The sequence below is a fragment of the Microcebus murinus genome, chromosome 19 (genome assembly GCF_040939455.1).
Source record: "Microcebus murinus isolate Inina chromosome 19, M.murinus_Inina_mat1.0, whole genome shotgun sequence".
NCBI classification, from domain to species: domain Eukaryota; kingdom Metazoa; phylum Chordata; class Mammalia; order Primates; family Cheirogaleidae; genus Microcebus; species Microcebus murinus.
This window is the reverse complement of record NC_134122.1, coordinates 675374-698211: the sequence shown is the minus strand read 5'-3', so window position 1 is coordinate 698211 and position 22838 is coordinate 675374. Positions and strand designations below refer to the sequence as shown.

Here is a 22838-nt window from a genome sequence, read left to right as displayed (position 1 = left end):
GACATTTCACAGTCCTGACGCTGCAGACAACTGAGAGCGGCGCGTGGCTACTGCGCACGGCGCCGTGTCCGTGACCGCGACTGATTACCGCCAGGTCCACAGCGGCTCATTTAGCCCTCTGTGCCCGGTTCCAACATGGCCGCCGGGGACACGGCCGCAACTTGCGCCGCCGCTGCCCGACTCCAAGATGGCGGCGCCGCTCAGGAGGCCCTTCTGCCCGCCCCGTCCCCTCCAACTTTGACCCGGAAGTGGTTTCCCAAGGCGGAAGTAGGCAGGCGAGGAGCCTCAGGAGATGGAAAAGTTGAGGGCATGGTGGCGAGGCACTGGCCGAGCGGGCCAGCCTGGAGCCTCGGTGGTCTGAAGGACGTCCCGACGGCCCCGCACGTAGCCTGGGGCCAACCCTTCCCCTTCCCAGCCTCAGTTTCCCTACCTGTGAGGCGGGTCAGCGTGAGGGGCAGAGCCCTGTGCAGCGCCTTAGCCGTCCGTGTCTCCAAAGACGCCAGGCGCAGGGGGAAGTGAAGGCGCCGGCCGGAGCCCGCGTGCGCCCGCACACCTGCCGGCAGAAGCTCAGGGGCACCTGAGGCCCCGCCCGGGGGTTCGGCCTAATCGGGAGAGGCCGGGAGGGTCCCCCGCGGAGAGGGTGGCCCTGATCCCTGGGGAAAAGAGGGGCGGGAGCCAAGCTCTGGCCAAAGGCACTGGGGACTGGAAATGGGCGCCTCCGTGGGGTTAGGGATGAGAAATTGCCAAGAGTACAACAGACTCCATCTGGGACACCAGATTCCACCGCTGCAAACTACACACACGTGAGGGGGCTCAGCTCGGACCCCAGACCTATTAAAAGTAAAAGGCCGGAGGCCGTGTCTCACGCCTGTAATCCTAGCACTCTGGGAGGCCAAGGCGGGAGGATCGCTTAAGGTCAGGAGTTCGAAACCCGGCTGAGCAAGAGGGAGACCCCGTCTCTACTATAAATAGAAAGAAATTATGTGGCCAACTAAAAATATATAGAAAAAATTAGCCGGGCATGGTGGCGCATGCCTGTAGTCCCAGCTACTCAGGAGGCTGAGGCAGAAGGATTCCTTGAGCCCAGGAGTTTGAGGTTGCTGTGAGCTAGGCTGACGCCAAGGCACTCAAGCCCCAGCAATAGAGTCTGTCTCGGAAAAATAAATAAAAGGCGGGAGAATCGTGAGGAGAGGGGACAGGGGTTGCAAAGGCCTGTGGCAGAGGGAGCAGGGAGCTGGCATGGCAAGCGAGGGCAGGGGTCATGGGACAGAGTGTGGACTTCATCCTGGGCACATCGAGAAGCCTTTTGAGGGTTTAAACTGGGGGAACGATGATATTTTGAAAAGATAACTCTGGCCATTGGATCTGGGAGACCTGCCGGAGGTCCTAGTAGCTCTCAGGATGGTGGAACTGGGGCCAGAGAGAAGTGGGTGGTCTGAGTGCTGCGGGGGTGGGAAACACCGGCCTAGAGGAAGGATTATCCGAGGGGGAGAGCGGAGGGTGGCTCCCCTGGCGCCATGTGACACGCAGCACTTCAGAGTGAACTTGGAGACCTCCAACAGCCAATGCCAGAGAGGCGACTGTCAAAGGTGTCTGGAGGGCGGAGGATGTCACCTGTGTGTCATCGGCGGTAGGGTAGCCCCAGAGGGAGAAGAATCCTTTTCTCATTGCCAGCCAGTCTGGGCATAGAGGGGGGGAAATATGAAGCAGTCCCTGACGAGGACTCTGGGCTGGTCGTGACCTCATACAGAAGGGAAGAACAGTGCCTCAGCCCCGACACTGCCATGCCACTCACATGAGTTTGCAGGGGCCTTCCTGGAGGAAGCTACACCCCCACACGGTGGCTGTGGCCCCCGCTGCCTGCCTGGGCCCCCATGAGGGGCCTCGGCTGGCCTGGAACCTGCTGGAAGGCCCTCACAGCGCCACCTCTTGACTTGCAGCTCAGGGGTATATACATTAAACCTCTATTTCCTGTGACAGTTTCCGTCGTGGGTATGTTTTTTCGGACTTTTGTCGTTTACAAATGCTTTTTACCATAACCACAGTTATGTGAAGTGCCATCACAGTGGATGCCAGAAACCTTCACTTGGCCTTGGCGTTCTTTGCGACGTGGGTCAGCCCCAGTCCTCAGTCTTGGGTCTAGTAGAGGATTTTCAAAACTCCTGCCTCAAGGGAAAATCTGTAACAATCGGCCTGGGTCTCCTAGTTTTTCCCGCCCTTTCGTGTTTCGGGCAGACGAGAGTGAGGCGGTGCTTCCACTGGCCAGAGCCCAGAGGGTGTCACCAGCACTGCCGCTGTGCCTGGGACAGGCTGAGTGTGGCTCCAGTCACAGTGAACGCCCTGCCCGTTGCTAGTGGGCTTTTGCTCCAGGGCCACACACCCATCACCAGAGGAGCCGACTGCAGACCCTGTGCCCCTCCCAAGGAACTGGTTATGCTGAGGCTAAATTTCCCCAAAGAGGAGCACAGAGTTCAGGTATATCTGCTGAGCGAGGACAGTGAGTGTGTGCGGCCCCCGCCACGACAGGAAGGCTGGGTGTCCCCACGCCCAGATCAAGTGCTGGACTCAGCTGTCCCTGTGTCACTGCCGTGCCCACAGCAAAATCGGACACTGGAAGAAGCCCCAGGGCCTGTCTCTGGCCAGCATCTGGAGGTTTGGGCCCCAGCCCCAAGGCAGTGCGTCCCTGGGTGGTGGTCAGGGGTGTCCCTTAGTGGTGGTCAGGCTCCATGGTCGTCACCCGGCTCCTTTGGTCTCTGGGGCTCCTGCTCACGGCCCTGAGCTGGTGCCGGGTGCCGGCCTGGCTTCCAGCCGCGGGAGCAGAGGGCGGCCGGTCAGCTGGGCTGAGTTGAGCCCTGAGCTCTGCCCCTGCCGGGTTCTTCCTCACGCATGTGACAGTCACTCTCTCCTGCCTCGTGTATGGGTGCCAGGAACCCACTGACACCTGCTGGGTGAGGAAGGGGCTGGCCTCTCTGACCTGCGTCCCTCCTCCGGAGACATGGCGTGGTGGCACGCGGGTGACGGCTGCATCACCTGCGTCCTGTGTCTCGCAGGTCATGTCAACCATCAAACGGTGCATTTGTGGGGACAGAGTGCCCTCCTCAGGGCTCCCTGAGTGTCGTGCACCCCTCTGAGGCCGGGTGCCTGGGGCGGGGATCGGGGCCTTCCCACAGCAGAGCCTGTCCACCGCGTTGGCGGTGGCCCTGCCCCAGCCCTGGCTGGCGCTGCTGCCAGACACCGAGGCCCCCGGACCCTGGGCTGCTGCATCGCGGTGGCTGGGCTACTGGGAAAGGCACGGACGCAGCAACATCCGCGGGAAGCGGCCTGTCCCACTGGCTCCTCCAGAGACCGGTGGGCACCAAGCCACTGCAGCAGTGCGTGGTGAGGGCCACCCATGCCCAGCGCCTGGAACCCTGGGCCTGGTGGTGCTCCTGGTCTAGGGTCAGGCTGTGTCGGGTGGCCCAGCCTGCCCTCCCCACACCCCGGCCACACTCTCACACCCACACTCACCGGCTGTCTCGGGACGTCTCCCATCTCCACACACATGGATTCTCCTCCGTCACCACTGCGGGGACCTGGTGCTGCTGCAGGGCTGGTGACCAGACGGGCGGTGGGAGACCAGGAGCACAGGCCTCTGCAGGGCTCCCCGGCTCCTGCCGGCCACGCCCCAGACCCAGCTCAGACTCCGGGGCTATGCCCCAGCCGGAGGACAACAGACGCACAGCAGCCTGATCCTGCCTCTGGCCCACTGGCCCCCTTTTGGGGGTTCGTGTGTCCGTTGTGAGGGTCATGTGGGGTGCTGGGCCCTGCCCCTTGGTTGGGTGGATGGCGTGGGCCCCCTTGAGCCCTGTGAGCATCAGCCACCAGGAACAGTGGCAGTTGGCACCTTTCTGTCCCCTGTGGTGGCGGGAAACCTGGCCGCTTAGTGAGCTGCCACCTGGAGGTCATGGTCACCCCGGCTGGGAGTGGGCAGGGGACACTGGCCCTTGGCCGTGCGGGTCCCCCTCCCATGTGGGGGTGGCGTGGCCCCAGGGAGTGGCCTCGTCTGCACAGTGCCTCCTGGTTGGCCCAGGGGCAGCTCTGGCATCTAGTGGCTCCTCAGGCCGCCCACCAGTCAGACGGAGGAGCTTGGGGGCTGGGTGAGGCCCTGCCCCGGGAGTGGCCGCTCGGCCGCCCCATGAGGCAGACCCAGGGGCGCTGATGGGCCAGGAGCGACCCTCCGGGCCTGCAAGGCCAGCCTGGGTGCACGGCGCGTCCCGTGGTTCATGGTGGGTGAGTTCTGGGGACAGGCCTGCGTCCTGGTGGAGCCATGGGCCCACCTGGCACAGTGAGGAGCACGTCTCCCCCTCTGCAGTCCTCTGGCAGCGCTGGACCCCCGTCCCCGCAGAGTACGAGTCCGTGTGCATGGAGGGGAGGCCGCTGGAGCTGACGCCCTGCGAGAAGTGCGCGGCCCACTATCCCCCCATCTGCCCCCATGGACCTTGGACAGGCCGAGCCACCTTCCACTGCGCAACTCCGTGGCTGGCGTGGAAGGTCTGCGCCTTCCTTCCATGGTGCTCTGGGCGGAGTGAGTGAGGCTCCACCTGCTGCCAGGCCCAGGTGGCTCTGTTTGCGGGGGCTCCCCTCCGGAGGCCCCCAGGAACGAGCTGTCTCTGTGTCCATGGGGAGCAGGCGGGCGGGGGCGTCGTCTCAGGGGACGAGCTTGCCTCGGTTCTCAGGCGGAGGCAGGGCTCTGGGCGCTGGCGCCTGCTGCCTGTGTCACGGTTACGCTGAGCGTTCAGAAGATGGCCAAGGTTCTTCTGAGCGTGATGGTAACGACCCGCCACCTCGGGCTGTTCAGGATAAACACAGTTAGCCAGAGTAGTTTGCCACAGATGCACCAACGGTGCCATTTCACACGGAAGTGAAGCGTGGATGAGGGCTGCTCCCCTGTACCTCTCCATGATCTGCTCTGTTTCCTACTTTTGAGCCTAAGAGTGCAAACTTTTTTGAAAATCATTCTGGAACTTCCAAAGATTACATAAACGCCGTCCAGTTTCCGCTGCTCACCTTGGTAAAACTGAGTTTTCTTGACGTCTCCCCCAGTCCCCTGCTGGCCTCTGCGGCCTTGTTTGCAGGGATGGAAGGGGCCAGCTATCCCCGCCCCAGGCTGCCCGTCCACAGGCCTCAGGGAAAGGGCCTCACAGACCCAGCGGGCTGGTGTCACAGCCTCAAGGCTGTAGGGAGGTGGCGGCTTTGGCCCCTTGGGGTGGCCCGAGCACTCCCTCAGGCAGAGCTCAGGGGCTGCTGGGTGGAGAGTGGGCTCCTCCGCCTGGGCCTAGCCCGGTGCTCTGTCCCTCGGTTTCCTGGGCACCGTCTCCCTCACCTACTCAGACAGCCACATGCCTGTCCCGGCCCTGCCTTGCCCTCCGGAGACCCTGCAGGGGCAGAAGGGGTCATGGCACCCCTGTGCCATGTTTGGACTGAGCCCTAAAGGCAGCATGAGGGTACCCGGGCCACATGTGCCGCCCTGCAGGCCGTGAGCTTGGCTGGCTCTGAGGCCCACGCCCTGCAGTCAGGGGCTCGGGCCTGGGGCAGCCGTTTCTAGGCCAGCGGAAGGAGCCCTATGTGTTCTCGCCCAGCGGCCCAATTAGTGGCCTGATTCAGAAAGGAGCTGCCTGTCACCGGGGACCCACCACAGAACATCTGCAAGGCGGTCAGTCGGGCAGCAGGAGGATAGGTGGTGTCCCTTCCCCAAAGTCCTCCCGGTGGGAATCGCTGCAGCAGGGCCATGTCTGTGACCCACACAGGTCCCCCTGGGCCTGAATGCATGTTGGGGGTTTTCAAATCTAGCCTCTGTAGGCAAGTGAGGAGTTAGGGGTCCTCAAGTCCTGTCTGACCGAGCATGGGGGTCCCACGGCCCCTCCTGCAGGAGCAAAGGTCACTGCAGCTGCCTGCTCAGCACGCGGGCCCTGAGGTCCGCCCGTGACCAGAGGCTGGAAACACCACAGAGGTGGCCCTGGGCAGACTCAGGCATGTCCCCCACCCCCACTGCCCCTGCACAGCCGCCTGCGCCAACCCCCACGGGACCACATCAGTCCACTGCTCTCCTGGGGACTGGGGCAGACACTGGATCCCCACAGCCCGAGTCCCACCCTGTGTCCTGCCTCCTTGGGGACACTGGCCATGCTGGACAGAGCTTGAGCACCCTCCACGGATGGACTTCTGCGGGCCCCAGGAACTGCGAGCGACCAGAATCCGGGGCCTCAGCAGCACGGTCGGGAGCACACATCTGCCCTTCCAGGCCAGGCAGCCGGCCGGCCACGGTGGCACTGCGGGTCCCGAGGGCCAGCAGACCCCCAGCTGTCCAAACCACACTGCTGCCCCAGTGAGTGAGGGGGTCTTCCTGGGGTCTTCTCCCCTCCCACCTGAGTATGGGGGCATCTGGGGCAAAACGTCGCTCCCCCGGGGCAGAGTGGGGCCTGCAGGTTGCCCCCCAGCCATGGGAGAGCCCCAGGCAGCCGCGCAATGGAGACCCGCCCCTCAGCCCGAATGCTGGTGCAAACGAGGGGCCCAGGCAGGGCAGCTGGGGCCCAGGGGAGAAGGGTCCACCCCCACCCGCCGGGAGCGGCATCTGCCCTGAGGGGGGGCTGGTGCTCTTGCCGCTAAGCTGCTCCAACCCCCCTAAATCCATAATAAAAATAATCCTGCCCTAATGTGCCCCAGTTCCAGAAGTGCCTCCTGACCCAGCTGCGTGCGGACCCCGGGGGGTGCGGTGACCCCGTTTCACTGAACCGCAGCAGGGACGCAGCCTGTTGCGTGACGTGAGGGTCCTGGACACTGCCGCCGGCGTGCTGGGCAGGGGGTCCCGGGAGGTCCCGTGTGACCTGGGGGACAGAGTGACCAGCTCGCAGGCCCCAGCCCATGCGAGGTCCCAGGAGCACCTGCGAAGGGCCAGGCGGGGCGGGGGCGCCTTTGTGGGGGGCTGCATCTGGGGAGCCAGGCCCTGCCGCCCCGCGAGGCCGGCGTTGCTGCCCGGGGGCCCCTGCCCGGGATGCAGCCTGCCGCGTGCGTCACTCGACGGTCCCCAGGGCACAGCTTCCCCAGGAGCCCACGGGGTGTGCCGGGGGGGGGGGGGGTTCGGGAGGAGACATCAGGAAACACATCTGAAGAACATGGGGTGGCTCCTGCCCTGGGGGACCACGGGGCAAGTGTCCACAGTGGCCCCACTGCAGGGCTTTTGACCTCAGGCAGGGCTGAGGAGGGTGGGGGCTGAGGAGTGAACCCGTGGCGCTCAGCTCCCTGGACAGCGTGTTCTGCAGCCACCACGGGTGGGCACGATGTGGGGGGCACTCAGGCCACCCCCTCAGCCATTCCCTGCTCAGGGCAGCCTGGGGAACAGCAGCACCTCCCCCCACCCCGGGCAGCCTGCCCGGTGCTGGGCAGGGAATGAGGACAGGGCCAGAGCAGGAGCCATCCTGCGGAGGCCCAGGCTCCATGGTAAGAAGAGGCTCACATCTGGGCCCACTGAGGCACACCATCTGGCCTGCCCTCGATGCCTTGCACCAAGTGGGCTGCAAAGACCCCAGACCCCAGCAAAGGGTCCTGGGACACTGGAGAATGGGGATGGCTCTGACCAGAGGGGACTCCTGGGCCAGGGCACAGTTTGACCAGCTGAAGGCCATCTGGACAGGCATCGTGACGCCAGCCAGGAACCCACCACCCCGGTTGAGGGAACCACCCCTCTGCCCAGTGCAAGAGCCAACCCCCGAACCCCACACTGTCCCCACGTCCCACCCACTGGGCGAGACCAGCAGCAGCTGGCAGCCTGCGCCAGGCAGGGCCGGTCTCTGGGGTCAGCCCAGCCCCAAGGAGGGGGGCAGGGGCGGTGCCAGGGCTCCAGGCGGCAGGAGCGGGCCGGGCACCTGCCAGTAACTCACTGCACATCACTTGGCCCTGGCTGTCACCTCGCTGGCCCCTGGCTCTTGCCATTACTTTCCCTTCACTGTCACCTCCCAAGGTAAGTCAGGCCCCTCGCAGCCTGGAGGAAACCGAGACCTGGGACTTGTGCGGGTCAGTCCCGCGGGCTCACCCAACCCCCGCAGCAGCAAGGGCGCCTGTCCGTGGTGTCCGGAAAGCGAGAGGAGCCCCCAGTGCGGCGGGCAGGCGGCGCGGCGGAGTAGCCGCGTCTGTGCGCCGTGCGCGCCGCCCGCAGTGCCCGCCGAGTGCGCCGTGCGCCGTGGCCGGGGGCGTCCGCGGGGCGCGCGAGCAGGCGGCGGGGCTCCGGCGGCGGTGGCGGCAGCTGCGCACAGGTAGGGCCAGAGGCCGCGGCGGCGAGGGCTGTGGGCAGGGCAACCAGCGCCCCCAGCCCGCAGCTGGACCCGCGTGGCTGTCCACATGCATGCAGATGGGGGCGCTGGAACTTGGGGGCTCTAGGAGGGAGTCCCTGGCCTGGCCCCCACGGAGACCAGCCCTATTCCCTGGGCTGTCATCCCTGCTTCTGGGGGACCCTCCCAGGACCCCTCCTGGTCCTGCCAGTGTCACCGACCAGGCTCCCACCATCACCAGGCACTGGGCACGCCCAGCACAGCTACAGCCCTGGGGATATGGAGACTCTCCAACCAGGAGCCCCCAGGCCCCCGCCCCCCTCAAGGTTGAGGAATCCAGTCCGGTCTTCCAACCTCCCCCGGGGTACAGCGAGGGGCCCCCGGAGTGGGCTGGGGAGGGAGCTGCAGGGCACCCGCTCCCACCCGCTCCCACTGGCAGGTGTTCTGAGAAGCCTCGACCTGTGGCTTTGCCAGGCTGGCTCACGCGCGGAAACTCAGGCTGGGGCAGCTCCCAGGAAGGCACTGGGCATCGGGGCAACCCACAGCCCAGGCCCCCTGGCATCCTCAGCGCAAGCCCCGACTCCACCAGGGATGCAAATTTCGGCCAAATCCCCCGGCCCCAGGGCCGACTCTGAGTGGGCTTTGCCCATGCAAAGCAGAGGCCCACGGGAGGCCAGGCAGGTCCCAGCCCACCTGGTTTGGTTACCATCTGCGACCAAGAGCTGGGAGTGGGCCTCAGAGTGCAGGGTGGGAGGGCTGGGGGGTCCCAGAGCCCCCTGTACTGTGTGCCCAGTGCTGCTGTCTCCCGGGGCGGGGTCCCATCCCGCTCCAATCCAGAGCTGGACCTGAGACGCTGGGGACAGGGGCACAGCGCTAAGGTGGAAAGTTCCTGGCAGCTAACTGGCCCCACAGGGTAGAGGGGGCCTGTGGGGCCTCATTAGCAGGGCCTCTTGGGACCGTGCTCTGGCCCTGGCCCTGGCGACCTGCCTGGGCAGTGGTCGGATTTCCTCCCTCGCTTGGTCCGGGGGACTCAGGCCAGTGGGTAGGGGACGCCTGGGGGCAGCCCCTGGCACTGCCACTTCTTCCCTGCCCTCCAGCGGCAGGCTGGCCACTTCCGAAGCCCCCGACGCCATGGAGGAGTGGGACGTGCCCCAGATGAAGAAGGAGGTGGAGAGCCTCAAGTACCAGCTGGCCTTCAAGAGGGAGATGTCCTCCAAGACCATCCCCGAGTGAGTGCCCCGCGGGATTTGCATGTCATTTGCCGGCTGGATGCTCGTTTGCATGAGCCGCTCCCACGCCCCAGCCTGGCAGGTGCCACGGCCCACCCACCTCTCACCCTGCCCACTGCCCGCAGGCTCCTCAAGTGGATCGAGGACGGGATCCCCAAGGACCCCTTCCTGAACCCCGACCTGATGAAGAACAACCCCTGGGTGGAGAAGGGCAAGTGCGCCATCCTGTGAGCCCGCCCGCCCGCCGACTGGAGACTGGGGACCACGTCTGTAAAGGCGCCGCGTTTATAAAACTCTCTGGGGCTCTGTGTTTCGTGCGTCTCTGTGGAGGTAGAGCAATGCCAGGGGCCCCGAGGGGTCGGCCCCGGGCCGGGGCTACAGCAGGTCCCTGACGTACAGGGTGCGCCGCACGGCGTTGGAGACGCCCTCGTTGAAGCGGAACCAGACCTCGCTCCTGCCCACCGCCGTGCCTATGCGCCACTCCGCCGCGTCCTTCTCCAGGGCCGCGTCCTCTGCGGGGGACACATGGTTGCTCCCTGGCCCAGCCCCAGCCCCCCAGGGCCCCCCAGCCCCCTGCACACACCTGCCCTCAGGGCTGCCGCGCTCCTCACGACCACACGTCCGAAGAAGTCCCTCTCGGGCTGGCGAGGAGAAAGGGCCCATCAGGCTTGTGGGGCGGACCCCGTGTGGCCCCTGGTGCCAGACGGGAGGACCCAGGGGCCATCCCCAGGGGGGAGGGGCCCCAAGCACGGCTGGGAGCTTTTCCTGACCCTGCCCAGGCCAGCATCCCCATGTCCCCCACCACCTCACAGACACCTGTTCCCCATCAAGACTGCTCTCCTGCCCAGATGGGAAACTGAGGCCCAGGTGGAAAACCATCATGCTAGGTGGAGAGAACTAGCCCTTCAGGACAGACAGCCCTCAGGGCTCGGAGCCAGCCCCACCTCTGGGCCAACGGCCCCACCCAGAGCAGCCCTGGCCCCCTCCTCCAGGGCTGCCCCAGCCCCGCCCCTGCACCTGCTCCTCCCGGACGGCTCTCATGATGTGCTCCAGCCGCTGCTCGTGGTTGCGCAGAGCAGGCCGGCGCCCGTCTCTCTCCCCACTGCCTCCTGGAGGACCCTCAGGTCCCGCGGGGCTCCGGTCCGCCTGCAGGGAGCAGGACCCAGGGAGCTCCGGCTGGGCAAGGCCAGAGCGGGGACAGCGTCCACTCCCAGACCCTGCCCACGGGCCCCCTGTTCCCAGAGCCCAGGGAGGCTCACCTGGGGACCGTTCCCAGCCCGGGACACGGCCTCTGCCCGCCGCATCTTCTCCACCTCAATCTCCCGGGCGATGAGCTGCTTGGCCTGGTAGGTGAGGGGCTTGCGGGCAGGCAGCTCCGGGAAGCGGCAGACGTCCTCCACGTTCCTGCTCGGGGCAAGGGAGGCAGGACGCCAGGGCGCCCGGTCAGCAGGGCTGGGCCGGGGACCCACCTGGTGCGCAAACCCCATACGCCACAGCGGGAGAGCTGTCATGTGGGGCTGAGTCTTGGTGCTGCCGCAGCCAGGGCTTGAATGTCTCAAGCCTCAGTTTCCCCAACTGTAGTGGGGATGGCGACAGAACCTGCCCAGGGACGCAGGACAAGAATAAGATGACAGGTGGACCCTGCCACAGGTGGGGCAGCAGAACCTCAGGCCATGGCTCCTGGGCTGCGCTGTGTCCCCGCCCCCCACGACCATCGCAGGGTGGGAGACAGAGCCCTGGCAGCGCCACTCACTCATGGGGCCACCCAGCCTGGGGCCTCTGGGCGCTGCTCCTGGGGGGCGTGAAGGCTGGGAGAGGCTCTGCACCAAAACAGGTCCCAGGGCTGCGCCCAACCTGGCGCCCTGGCAGTGAGCCCCGCCTCACAGTCACACCTGAGCAAAGGCCACACTGGGCCCGACCACTCCTGGACACCCACGTAGTAAGGACACACTTCCAGACTCCCGGCCCAGCGCGGGCCTGGCCCCCTCGCACAGCCCCCGGCCAGGCCCCACCAGGCGCGGGACTCACGGCTCCAGCCTGTAGACGTACTGCCCGTCGGGCGTGCACTCCTGGCGGTAGGTGAGGCTGTAGGCGAGCATGGTGCCCACCAGGCTGGCCAGCTGCTGCTTCTCGCGGGCGCCGTACAGCTGTGTGCTCACCTGGGCGGGGGTGGCAGGCGGGAGGCTGAGCACGGCAGGGCCTGTCCCCGGGAGCCCCAGTCCTCACCTGTGGGCGGCACTCACGGGGCGCAGCTTGGGCGCGAGGATGTCCAGGAGCAGACAGAGGGCGTCCAGGACGAGGGCCTGGGGCGCAGCCCGGCTGCGCGTGGCCGGCGCCATGCCCGACACCAGCGTCTGGATCAGGTTCCTCGTCTGGCTGATCCGGTTCTGGGCCTGGGGCGGGGGGGGGGAACCAGGCAGGGTCGCTGGGACCACGGGGCCAGGACCCCAGGGCCAGACTCTGGCTGGGAAGAGGGTGGGGTGGGGTGGGCACCTCCTGCTGGCTGCTGGGGAAACTGATCCTCGGCACGTGGCTGCGGGCAAAGAGCACGTGGAAGGCCACGGGCAGGAAGGGCAGGTAGCGCAGCAGCTGGAAGCTCTGGCCGTGGTGGGCCGCCTGCGCCAGCAGGTCGTCGAAGGCCAGCCAGTCGAGGGCGGAGCACACGGCGCCCAGGCTGGAGTCCCGCAGGCGCAGGCGCAGGAAGTTGTCGAACAGGCCCTGCGGCGGCGGCGGCAGGCCTCAGTCCCGTGGCCGCCAAGCCCAGCTCTGGGGGCAGCGGCAAACACCAGCGAGCGAGCGCCACGGGCCGTGGGGGGCCGGGAGGGTGCTCCCCGAGCCGCCCCCCAGCGGGACGAACACCCCGAGACAAGGGGAAAACCGCCCCGCGGCCTCCAGGAGCCAGAGGGGCCCAGCCCCCTCCACAAGAACGGGGCGAGGAGCCTCACTCCCCCCACGTGGGCTCCTGCCCCACAGGCACCTCCACCCTGTGGATTTCCGGATTGGCCGGGATCCCCAGCCGCTAATCCAAAGCGGCTTAGAGTCAAGAGGCGGCTTAGGCCGGGCTTCCCCGGGGGGAGGCGGGGGTGCTGGGGACCTCTGCCCCTGCTCAGGCCAAAAGCCCACCCCACCCGTACGCTCCAGCCAGAACCCAGCCCCTCCCCGGCCAGAGGGTGGTAGAGGCTCCACCTGCACCCACCGACCCCGGGTCAGACACCCCCTCTCCCCTCCCCACCCATCCAGGCCCCCTGTGCCCTCTGGCCTCCCTGGCGCCCTGTCCCCACCACCCCCACTCCCACCCCTCCCACTCAGCCCCCTCAGCGTCTCCTGTTCGCTGCCCGCTCCCGTGGGGCACAGGGCACCAGGCAGTGCTGGCGGGAGGCAGGGCAGGTACCTGGACCACCTTCTCGTGCTCGCCGGCGGAGGTGGCGACGTGCAGGACGTGGTAGAACCTCTGCGAGGCCGAGGTCAGGGAGCCCGCGTCCCCGGGGCCGAGCAGAAGCATGTGGGCGGGCAGGGCCAGGTCCTGGCCCACTCGGCGTCTGTGGAGGGGTGCAGGGGCCGGGGGGGCCTTGTAAGGGCACAGGCAGCCCCACCGCCCCTCCACTTCCTGGCAGCACCCCAGGTGTCTGTGCACTACCAACACTCTGGAGCGCCCCAGGAGGCCCCAGCAGAACCCCCAGCCCTAGACTGACCCTTGGGGAAGGTCGCCCTGGGGGACCAGGCTGGGAACAGCACCTCCCAGGCCGAGCAGCTCCGGGCACCCCCCAGATGCCCACTGCTCCCTGCCCCCAAGGCCTCCCAGTGCTGCCTGGGCCAGGCCAGAGCTGCACCCCGGGGCCTCGCAACGCCGGGGCATCCTTCCTGTAATGGTGCCCTGGTGGCCCCTGCGCAGGCCCTGAGCCTCGAGAGCCGGGGGAGACGGAGGCACAGCCTTGAAAGCCGGGTGGGGCGGCCCCCGGCTCTCCATGCAGGTGGTGCCGGCCAGCCCGCTGCCCACCTCTGGTCCCGAGGCAGCTGGAAGACCTCCTGCCACACGGAGAAGAGCCCCTTGCGCTGGTCCTTGAGGCCCACACGCGTGGCCTGCACGTCCTGCACGCTCAGCTCCCGCCGGCCCCGCCTGTGCAGGAACTGGACACGGGCAGGGGTGAGAGGCAGGCCCCCCCAGGCCCCCTCCCACCTCCCGCACCCGCTGCTCAGCCACCTGCAGCGTGTTGATGCAGGCACGAATGTCGTTGTCCGTTTTCTCGCAGAGGGCCGCCAGCGCGCCCGGGTCAGCGCGCACACCCTGCCGCAGGGAGATCTGCAGGGGCGAGCCGGTGCTGAGCCCTCCCGCTGCTGCTCTGAGGGGCGCCCGCCAGGATGGCTCCACTCAGAGCCCCCTCGGCCACAACCCTTTGCCCCAGAGTAGGGTGAAGAGCAGCCCTCGTCCCGCAGGCCCCAAGACCGTGAGTGTCTGTGGACTGGCCCCAGCCCTGCTCGGGGCCACCCTGCACAGGGGACCGGGCCAGTCCAACCGCCATTGCCACCATGGCCGGAGCCCGCTGGGGACCCTGGGGGAGCAGGGGCCGCACCCTGCCTCAGCGTCCCCACCGTGGGCTGGCTGGCGCAGGCCCCGCCCCACTGACCTCCTGCAGCCGCTGCACCAGCCGGGAGGGCAGGGTCGGCGGGAAGTGGAGCAGGAAGGCCTGCTGCTTCAGCTGCCGCAGGGACGGCGCAAACCTGAGGGAGGGGACGGCAGTGCCCTCACCGGGGGCACCTGCAGGGCGGGCACCGCCCAGGGCACAGGGCGCCCCCCACGGGCCCACTCACTGGTCGTTGCAGATGCAGATGATGGGCCTGGTCAGAAGCCCCGCCTCCGCGCGGCCCCGGCGGCCTCCACCCGAGGGCGCGGCAGGGCCCCTCGGCTCTGCCTCCTGTGGGCCCCTGCGGTTCAGGACACCCAGGAGGACGTTGATGGCAGCCTGGGGAGGCACAGAGGGCACAGTGAGCCAGGGCCAGTGCCTGGCCGCCCGCCCCCCTGCCCGCCTGGGCCACCAGGGAGGCCCACCGTGGGGGCCCCGTCAATCTCGTCGATGACCAGGCAGTTGGGCCTCCCACCAGCACCCAGCACCGACTCCATCTGCGTGGCCGCCTCGATGCGCGTGCGGAAGGCCTCAGGGCTGCGGTCGTCACTGGAGCGGCGAGGTCAGGCAGGGGCGTCAGGGCCGCCGTGCCCTCAGCGTGGGCAGCAGCCAGCCGCCCTGGCGGGACGGCCCCCCGCCGGAGTCCCCCGTGCCACACGCTGCCACGCACAGCGAGCCCTGCGCAAGGACGTGCTCCTCCCGGTGGGCCCCACCCTCGAGACAGGAACCGCCTCACTCAGGTTTCGGGGCTGCAGCCCAAACCCAGGCGCACGTGTCCGGACAGAGACGCCCCCCCCCCCCACTCGCCTCGCGTTCATCTCCACCACGGAGTAGCCCGCGTGCCGCGCAATCACGTGAGCCAGGGTGGTCTTGCCCAGCCCCGGGGGTCCGCACAGCAACGCCACCTGCGGCCAGGTAGAGGGAGAGGAGCTGCAACACACGGGCCTCCAGCAGCCAGGGCTGAAAATCCTGCCCCGCGCCGGGCACTGCCCGGGGTCCTCCCCGCAGCCCTGGCTGTCCACAGGAACGAAACCCACGCAAACGTGCAGAGACAGCACTCCTGAACACAGAGCCCTGCGGGAAGCCAGTACACGGGGACGGGACAGCACAGCTGGAACCCATGTGACTGACCCCTAGAAACCACCCGCCGCCCCTGGGTTACCCTGGCGAGACACGGAGACACTGCAGGGTGTCAGCGTCACCTCAATCACTAGGACAGATCTAAGTTCTGACGCGTGTCAGCAGTGCTTCACGCCAAGACCCTCCAGAGAAGGTAAATGTGCCTCCTGGGCCCCAGAGGCTGCGATGGCACCGGCCGCAGAGAGCAAAGCCTCAGGCTCTGCAGCACCTGCAGCACGGCCGGGGGTGGGGGCCTCACCTTCTGCCGGGGCCGCTGGCTCGGGTCCAGCTCGGCCTCTAGCATCTCCTCCACCAGCTGCTCGTGGCTCTTCCACTTGGCCGAGGCTGTGGCCTCCTTGCCGGCCCTGGCCGGCTCGGCGCTGGGCCTGGGCTTCCGGGCTGGCCTCTCGTGGCCAAACACCACTGGGTCCCACAGCTTCAGCCACTTGAGGAGGCAGCGGTTGGTGAACTGCGGGGAGGGAGGCGCAGCCTGAGGGAACCCCGGCCCAGCGTGGCACCAAGGGCCTGCGCCTGCCCTCAAGTGAGCCTGCTGCCTCGGGCCCCGAGACACAGACACAGACGGGGATGCTGGGCCTCAAGGTACATGGCCAGCCCTCGGACACCCTGCTGGTGAGCGCCACAGTGGGGACAGGGAAGGGCCAGAGATTTAGGGTGGGGGATGCCCCGGACGCCCAGCCCAGCTCCCGGCAGGGCACAGGTGACCGGCAGCAGGCCCGGGGCCGGGGGAGAGCAAAGCTGCTTTGCAGGGCGTGGCCTTGCTGGGCACAGCGTCCCCGCCTCGACCCTGCCCTGCAGGCTGTGCGGTCACCAACAGCTCCCTCAACTCAGTGGGGCAGGCCAGAGCCCTCATCCACACCCACAGCCAGCCCTCTGGGCCGGCAGTGCTGGGACCAGCTGGGGCCCCGGTTCTTCTCTCCTGGCAATGGAAAGTCAATCACACCTGAGCGTGAACAAAACCTTACATCGTCACTGAGCAGCTCCGTGTAGTGCCGGGGCGCAAACTCGTCCACCCAGAGGCACTGCTGGGAGGCGTCTTGGCCGTCCACTGGCTCCTCCTCTGGGGCCCCCGACGGCTGGGCCTCCTCCTCCTCCGTTCCGAGGCTGGAGAGCATTATGTCCTAAACCTCCGGACCCCTGGCAGGGACCACACTGACCCCACAACCCCATGGGACACAAGCCAGGGGCTGGTCCAAGAACCAGGAAGGGTTCTGGGGCGGGAGGGCCCACCAAGTCACCTGTGCAGGGTGTCTGAGAGCCACTGGGCCTCCTTGAGCCGCTGCTGCCGTCGCTGTGCAAACAAGACCGGGAGTCAGGCAGCCTCGGGCTGCCAGTCACCCCCACACTGCCCTCCCGCAGAGCCCCAGAACCCCACCTCGCTGTCGACCTGTTCCTTCAGGGATGCAAAGGACACACCCAGCAGGTCCAGCTGGCTGCGGCCTCGCCACCGGATGTCGAGGAGGGGGTTCTGTGGGGAAGGCAGGGTGACAGTTACCTCTGGGCCCCGCCTACACCATGGGGTTACCCACAGCCCCCAGTAGTGCTCAGGGGCCCAGGTTGGATTCCCTCCCGAAAGCCAGCCAAGGGAGGTGGAAGACACCTGTGTAATCAGGGGCCCCAGGAACGGAAGCCACCCAGAGGGGCAATGCCAAAGTGGGGGTGGAGGGACCCCCCTTAGGGCACATATGGGGGCACCCAAGCAGCCTGCACAGCGGTGTGGGGTAGAGAGGCTGTGTTCACTAAGGCCACGTCCCTGAAGCAGCTTCTAGCTCCCCAGCCCCCAACGCATGGACGTGGTCTGATATCAGCAAGCCAGACCCCGAGATGTGGGGACCAGGACGCTTTCTCAGTGGTGCTGGCCCACCCCCATAAGAAGGCCAAGGCCAGCCCTGCCAGTGGCCACGCAGCACCTGCCCACCTGCACCCCAGTGCCCGTGGGATCCCCATGCAGCACCCACCTACCCGCACCCCAGTGCCCGTGAGATCCCCACGCAGCACCCACCTACCTGCACCCCAGTGCCCATGGGATCCCCACGCAGCACCCACCTACCCGCACCCCAGTGCCCGTGGGATCCCCACGCACCACCCACCCGCACCCCAGTGCCCGTGGGATCCCCACGCACCACCCACCTGCACCCCAGTGCCCGTGGGATCCCCGCGCACCACCCACCTGCACCCCAGTGCCCGTGGGATCCCCACGCACCACCCACCTGCACCCCAGTGCCCGTGGGATCCCCACGCACCACCCACCTGCACCCCAGTGCCCGTGGGATCCCCGCGCAGCACCAGGAAGGCCCGGTCGCCACGCGTGGACGTCACGTTGACGTAGTCCTCCAGAACAGGGGGCCGCCGCAGGACAGGGTTTCGGGCGGCTGGTGAGGCCGGTGTGAGAGCCCCGTCAGCACCAGCGTCGGAGGGCCTGGGCAGGGACCGGGGCTCAGTCCCTGTCGCCCTGGGACAGGGGTGCCTGGATCTGCCCCCAGCTGTGGTGTCCTCCCACAGGTCCCCACCCCAGGCCTCATTCAGAGAACAGGATTCTTCCAAGTCCCCCTTGGACACATGGGGTGGGACACCCGTGCCCCAAGCCACACACCCGTCACCCCAGAGCCCAGTGGGGATCTCAGGACTTGGTGGGGGGGTGATGTCCCTTGGCGGGGAGTCAGGCAGTGGCGGCTCCTCCATCTCCTCTGGCGTAAAGTTCAGCCTCTTGACTACCTCCAGTCTGGGCCGTTTGACTTTCGGGGCTGCAAGAGACACGTGGAGGGAACAGGAAGCCCTTCCCCGGCCTGGCACCACCCCAAGCGCCCCAGCAATCCTGGGGACATACTGGGGGGCAGGAGCCCATCCCTCTGGAAGTCGGCATCCACTGGCCTCTTGCTGGCGCGGCCCTCGCTCTTCCCCGGAGATCCAGCGGGCGAGGGGTGGGTGGTGGCGTCCCCTCCGGCAATGGCCTCCTCGAACGTGAGCTGCGGCCGGCCCACTGTGGGCTGGGGGGCTCGGGAGGGTGACAGAGTCGGCGTCCCTGCAGGGAGAGAACATTCACAGCAGCTGCCCAGGACAGCCAGGTCCGGCTCACGGTGGCACCGCAGCTCCCGGTCTCCGGCTCAACCTCCTCCGGATGGTCCTCCTGGGTCGCCCAGTTCCTGGCGCCTCACCTCCTCGGGGCAGCACTCTCTGACTGCCCAGGGTGGGGTCGTGGTCCCACCGTGCAGGAGAAGAGACCGAGCCCCGGGCGCGGACGGGACTCCGCGGGCAGAAGGGACCCCGAGAGGAAGGGACCCTGAGAAGAAGGGACCCCAAGAAGAAGGGACCCCGAGAGGAAGGGACCCAGGGAGGAAGGGACCCCGAGAGAAAGGGACCCCGAGAGAAAGGGACCCAGGAAGGAAGGGACCCCGAGAGAAAGGGACCCAGGAAGGAAGGGACCCAGGGAGGAAGGGAGCCCGAGAGGAAGGGACCCCGAGAGGAAGGGACCCAGGAAGGAAGGGACCCAGGAAGGAAGGGACCCCGAGAGGAAGGGACCCAGGAAGGAAGGGACCCCGAGAGAAAGGGACCCAGGGAGGAAGGGACCCCGAGAGGAAGGGACCCCGAGAAGAAGGGACCCCGAGAGAAAGGGACCCCGAGAGGAAGGGACCCAGGGAGGAAGGGCGACTGGACCCAGGGCGGCCCGCAGAGAGGCCCCGCGGCCAGGGCGGCGGGCAGGACCGCGGCCGGGCCACGTTGCGCCCCGGGCCCGCGCCCACCTTCCAGCTCGGCCAGCACCTCGAGCTCGGCGGCGAACTGGCGGCCGAAGTCATCCTCGACGCCGCGCTGCTCCCACTCATAGTCCTCCTCCATGGCGGCCGCGCCGGCCCGCTCCAGACTCCCGCGCCGCCGCCGCCCCGCCCCGCGCGCTTCGGCGCCGCCAATCAGCGGCCGGCGTGCGCAGCGGCGCCTGCCATTGGTCAATGGGACGAGGGCGGGGCTGCGCGAGGTGGGCGGGGCCGAGTCTCTGCTGGTAGTCAGAGCAACGAGCCTCGTGGCACTTGCCATTGGCCGGCATAGCCGCCCGTCCGCGGCGGGGGCGGGCCGTGGGCGGGGCGGAGGCGGGGCTGCGCGCGCAGGCCGGGCCGGGGCCGGAGCGGCGCTGCGTGTCCCTATCGGCTGTCGCCGGGTCGCTGGGTCTCGGCGGGAACGCGGGGGCTGAGGCCGGGGCTGGGGGCAGCGTGGGGGTCCCGGCGGCGCGGCGCGGCGGCAGGTCGGTCTCCGAGCGGGCAGGGCCGCGGGGAGGGCGTAGATCGGGTCTGCCCGGGCCTGGGGCCCAAGCGTCACGCCCGTCGCCCCGCAGGACTCAGAGAGGCGCGGGCGGGACCGGGAGCGGCGCCGCGTGGGGCCTGCGGGCGGGCGGGGGGCCCAGCCGGCACCTGCACCGGCACTGGCACCGGCACCGGCGCTCCAGGCAGGCGGGACCCCGGGGACGCGGCAGCCCCGCTCTTGCCACTGCCACTGTCCACTCCGGAGAAGGCCCTCCTCACCGTCCGCACTGGCTGGGAGGGTCTGCGGCCGGCCGGAGGACAAGGCTGGTCCGCCGCTAGGTCCCCGTCAGGGAAGGCCCCTCATGGTCACCCAGAGCTAAGCTGACCCCCACTGGTGCCCGGGCTGGCCTCAGGGATGGAGGGCCAGGGCTGCCCGGCACAGGAGGTCCGCAGGCTGGCCTGGTGGCTTCAGCCAGAGCCCTGGGGTGGTGAAGGCTGTGCTGTTGGGCTGGGTGCTGCCACGCCCTCACGCACACTCCCACCCTGGGTGGCAGGGCCGCCATGGAGCCAGGCAGTGTGGAGAACCTGTCCATCGTATACCGGAGCGGCGACTTCCTGGTGGTGAACAAGCACTGGGACGTGCGAATCGACAGCAAGACGTGGCAGGAGACCCTGACCCTCCAAAAGCAGCTGCGGCACCGCTTCCCCGAGCTGGCCGACCCGGACACCTGCTATGGGTTCAGGTACACGGGGCAGGGAAGACGCAGTCTCTCGCCAGTGCCCGTCCAAGGCGGCGGCTCAGATGCTGGACGCCACCGCGAAGGCCACCACCTCCCGCCCCAGCCATCGCTGACGCTCTGCCCCGCCACAGGTTCTGCCACCAGCTGGACTTCTCCACCAGCGGGGCTCTGTGTGTGGCCCTGAACAAGGCAGCTGCAGGCAGCGCATACAGGTGCTTCAAGGAACGGCGAGTGACCAAGGCTTACCTGGCCCTAGTGAGTCTGGGGCGGCCGGAAGGAACACGCAACTCCCAGCCTGCTGGGGCGGGCTGCTTGGTGCTGAGCTACCCACTGTGCCAGGTGGCCACCTGGATGTCAGGTGGGCTCCCTGGCAGTGGTAGGCTGGCGCCGTGAGCAGGGTGTGATCCCCTGCCTTGCAGGTGCGGGGGCACGTCCAGGACAGCCAGGTGACCATCAGCTATGCCATTGGCAGGAACAGCACGGAGGGCCGGGCTCACACCATGTGCATCGAGGGCACGCAGGGTACGGCAGGCGGGGGCCCAGGGCACCTGAGGCCCAGCAGGGCCCCGTGTGGACAGGGCCGACTCTGGCAGGCCTCCTGGGTTGGCATTGGCTGGGGCCCACACTGGCTCCACTAACCATCATTCACCTCTTTGCTCCCCAGGTTGTGAGAACCCGAAGCCGAGCCTCACGGAGCTGGTGGTCCTGGAACATGGGCTGTACGCAGGTGACCCTGTCTCCAAAGTGCTGCTGAAGCCTCTGACAGGTGTGTGCAGGGGCGGGCAGCGCCCAGTAACGGAGGAGAGAAAACAGAGGCACAGAGTGTAGTAGTGCCCAGGTGCAGCAGAGAACAGCTCACGACCCACAGCCTCTCTCCTGGCGTGGGGGTCTCACTGGCCTGGGTTCTGCAGCCAGACCAGGTGCGGCCCTGGCCCTGCTCTCGACAGTCCCCGTCCTGAGTGCTGATGGCCTCGCCTGTGGCGGAGGACGGGAGGGTCCTGCCCAGGGGTTGCGTGGGAGAGGCTGCTGGCTGCGCTGCGAGGCGGGTGGGGGTTGTGGGTGGGGAGCGCCCCCCCAGCCTGACGCACCCCCCGCCCCGCAGGCCGGACACACCAGCTGCGGGTTCACTGCAGTGCCCTCGGCCACCCCGTGGTGGGCGACCTGACCTACGGGCAGGCCGCGGGCCGGGAGGACCAGCCTTTCCGCATGATGCTGCACTCTTTCTACCTGCGCATCCCCACGCGCGCCGAGTGTGTGGAGGCCTGCACGCCGGACCCCTTCCTGCCCTCCCTCGACGCCTCCTGGAGCCCCCACGTCCTGGTGCAGCCGCTGGACCAGCTTGTCCAGGCCTTGCGGGCTGCCCCTGACCCTGACCCCATGGACGGGGGCCCCTCCACGATCCTGCCTGGGCCGGGCCGGCCCCCACCGCCCTGCACCAAGTCCCCCGAGACCGAGGCACAGCGAGCCTCTTGCCTGCAGTGGCTGTCAGAGTGGAGGCTGGAACCGGACAACTGAGCCCTACTGGGCTGCAGGAGGGGGTGACGGGCTGGGACCCCTACGGGTGGGGGCTGTGCGGCAGAGCCCTGGGCCCATCCCCAGCAGGTGGCGTTTTCTGGCCAAGGTACAGAAAACTGGGGCCGCCTGCAGGGAAGGGCCGGCAGGGGGCGTCAGGCAGCCACGATCTCCAGCGAGGTTGGAGCCCTCAGGCTGTGAGACTGACACCCTGTCGTGGGGCCTCCTCCCAGCATCCCCAGGGGGAAACCAAGGCCCTTCCTCCTTCCTGGAGCAGCTTCCAGCTCTGAAGCTTCACCCAAGGGATTACGTTTTACACACCTGCCTAGAGTCACCTACCGGAAGAGCAGAACTAGCGTCTGGGCTGGCCTTTGCCCCCAGGTGTGCTCCTCCCCAAGAGGGGCTGGCAAAGGCCTCAGCCCCAGACAGCCCCAGCCCCCCTGTTCCGAAGGCTCTGCTCCCACCCTCCCGCCCTGCCTCTCCTGCAGACCCCGCCCCGCCCCTGCCGGGCTGGGGTCTGCATGCCTCGTCCAGGTCTGCCTCGTGCCTTTGCTTTTGCTGGACTCACCCTCAGCCTTGCCCACCTGCACCCGGATCCTGAGCTTGGGGCCGGCGCACAGCGTCCGTTGCAAGCAGCTGAGGCCCCACCGTGCACGCCGCCCCTCCAGACCCGCTGCGGGTGCCGCTTCTGCTTCGGGGTCTCGCAGGCTCCCCCACCGCAGCACCTGCCATGTCACCGCCTGCCCGGCTCCCACAGCCACCAGTCGCTGGCGTCTGCCTTCAGGGACCCAGCCTGGGAGCTGTGGGCTGGCCGGGCCCCACTTCCTCCACCCGACTGCACTGGGCTCCGGGGACTGGCAATAAACGCTCAGTGACTGACCGTGAGAGTGACTGAGAATGTGTCTAAAGGGGGACTTTGGAGGACAGGTGTGGACACCCAGACCCTCCGCAGTCCCTGTGCCTGTACCTGGGACCTTGTGGTCCTAGCGGCTGACCTGCCCCGGCTCCCAGGCACTGAGTGCCTTGCGGCCCCGGCTTCAGGACAGAGGCTGGGTCCACTCGC

At 67.9% G+C, this 22838-nt stretch overlaps 3 protein-coding genes across 4 annotated transcripts; 2 read left to right on the top strand and 1 right to left on the bottom strand.

Annotated features, from left to right (window-relative positions):
- The first annotated feature begins 7889 nt into the window (after positions 1 to 7889).
- Positions 7890 to 9835, top strand: GNG13 (G protein subunit gamma 13). 2 transcript variants are annotated; one of them, XM_020281394.2, is made up of 3 exons: positions 7890 to 7996; positions 9401 to 9532; positions 9658 to 9835. In XM_020281394.2, the coding sequence occupies exons 2-3, from the start codon at positions 9435 to 9437 to the stop codon at positions 9761 to 9763; spliced, it is 204 nt and encodes a 67-aa protein (XP_020136983.1). In that variant the 5' UTR covers positions 7890 to 7996; positions 9401 to 9434; the 3' UTR covers positions 9764 to 9835. The 2 variants fall into 2 exon arrangements, with proteins under 2 accessions (XP_020136983.1, XP_020136984.1); XM_020281395.2 differs by lacking the exon at positions 7890 to 7996 and adding an exon at positions 8217 to 8288.
- Positions 9836 to 9907: 72 nt separating this feature from the next.
- On the bottom strand, positions 9908 to 19174 carry CHTF18 (chromosome transmission fidelity factor 18). Its single transcript, XM_020281372.2, has 22 exons — positions 19032 to 19174; positions 18119 to 18313; positions 17885 to 18035; positions 17542 to 17710; positions 16667 to 16759; positions 16530 to 16582; positions 16257 to 16395; positions 15533 to 15742; positions 14962 to 15059; positions 14580 to 14703; positions 14342 to 14493; positions 14158 to 14251; positions 13734 to 13832; positions 13530 to 13660; positions 12924 to 13071; positions 12026 to 12250; positions 11776 to 11925; positions 11561 to 11691; positions 10792 to 10936; positions 10550 to 10678; positions 10116 to 10173; positions 9908 to 10044 (listed from the first exon to the last, which is right to left on the bottom strand). Exons 1-22 carry the CDS (start codon positions 19123 to 19125, stop codon positions 9908 to 9910), a joined length of 2925 nt encoding a protein of 974 aa, XP_020136961.2. The 5' UTR covers positions 19126 to 19174.
- A 226-nt stretch (positions 19175 to 19400) lies between these two features.
- On the top strand, positions 19401 to 22660 carry RPUSD1 (RNA pseudouridine synthase domain containing 1). Its single transcript, XM_012737857.3, has 6 exons — positions 19401 to 19525; positions 20078 to 20266; positions 20395 to 20518; positions 20683 to 20785; positions 20928 to 21029; positions 21366 to 22660. Exons 2-6 carry the CDS (start codon positions 20085 to 20087, stop codon positions 21776 to 21778), a joined length of 924 nt encoding a protein of 307 aa, XP_012593311.1. The 5' UTR covers positions 19401 to 19525; positions 20078 to 20084; the 3' UTR covers positions 21779 to 22660.
- The last annotated feature ends 178 nt before the right edge of the window (positions 22661 to 22838 follow it).

What these genes read in the sequence shown, in the direction of transcription:
- RPUSD1 (XM_012737857.3), top strand. Translation starts at nt 20,085, where the DNA reads ATGGAGCCAGGCAGTGTGGAGAACCTGTCCATCGTATACCGGAGCGGC. An exon ending in GACACCTGCTATGGGTTCAG is followed by an intron (nt 20,267 to 20,394) that starts GTACACGGGGCA and finishes GCCCCGCCACAG; the next exon opens with GTTCTGCCACCAGCTGGACT. An exon ending in GTGCATCGAGGGCACGCAGG is followed by an intron (nt 20,786 to 20,927) that starts GTACGGCAGGCG and finishes TTTGCTCCCCAG; the next exon opens with GTTGTGAGAACCCGAAGCCG.
- GNG13 (XM_020281394.2), top strand. Translation starts at nt 9,435, where the DNA reads ATGGAGGAGTGGGACGTGCCCCAGATGAAGAAGGAGGTGGAGAGCCTC. An exon ending in TCCTCCAAGACCATCCCCGA is followed by an intron (nt 9,533 to 9,657) that starts GTGAGTGCCCCG and finishes CACTGCCCGCAG; the next exon opens with GCTCCTCAAGTGGATCGAGG.
- CHTF18 (XM_020281372.2), bottom strand. Translation starts at nt 19,125, where the DNA reads ATGGAGGAGGACTATGAGTGGGAGCAGCGCGGCGTCGAGGATGACTTC. An exon ending in CTCTCAGACACCCTGCACAG is followed by an intron (nt 16,396 to 16,529) that starts GTGACTTGGTGG and finishes AATGCTCTCCAG; the next exon opens with CCTCGGAACGGAGGAGGAGG. An exon ending in CCTGCATCAACACGCTGCAG is followed by an intron (nt 13,661 to 13,733) that starts GTGGCTGAGCAG and finishes GCCCGTGTCCAG; the next exon opens with TTCCTGCACAGGCGGGGCCG.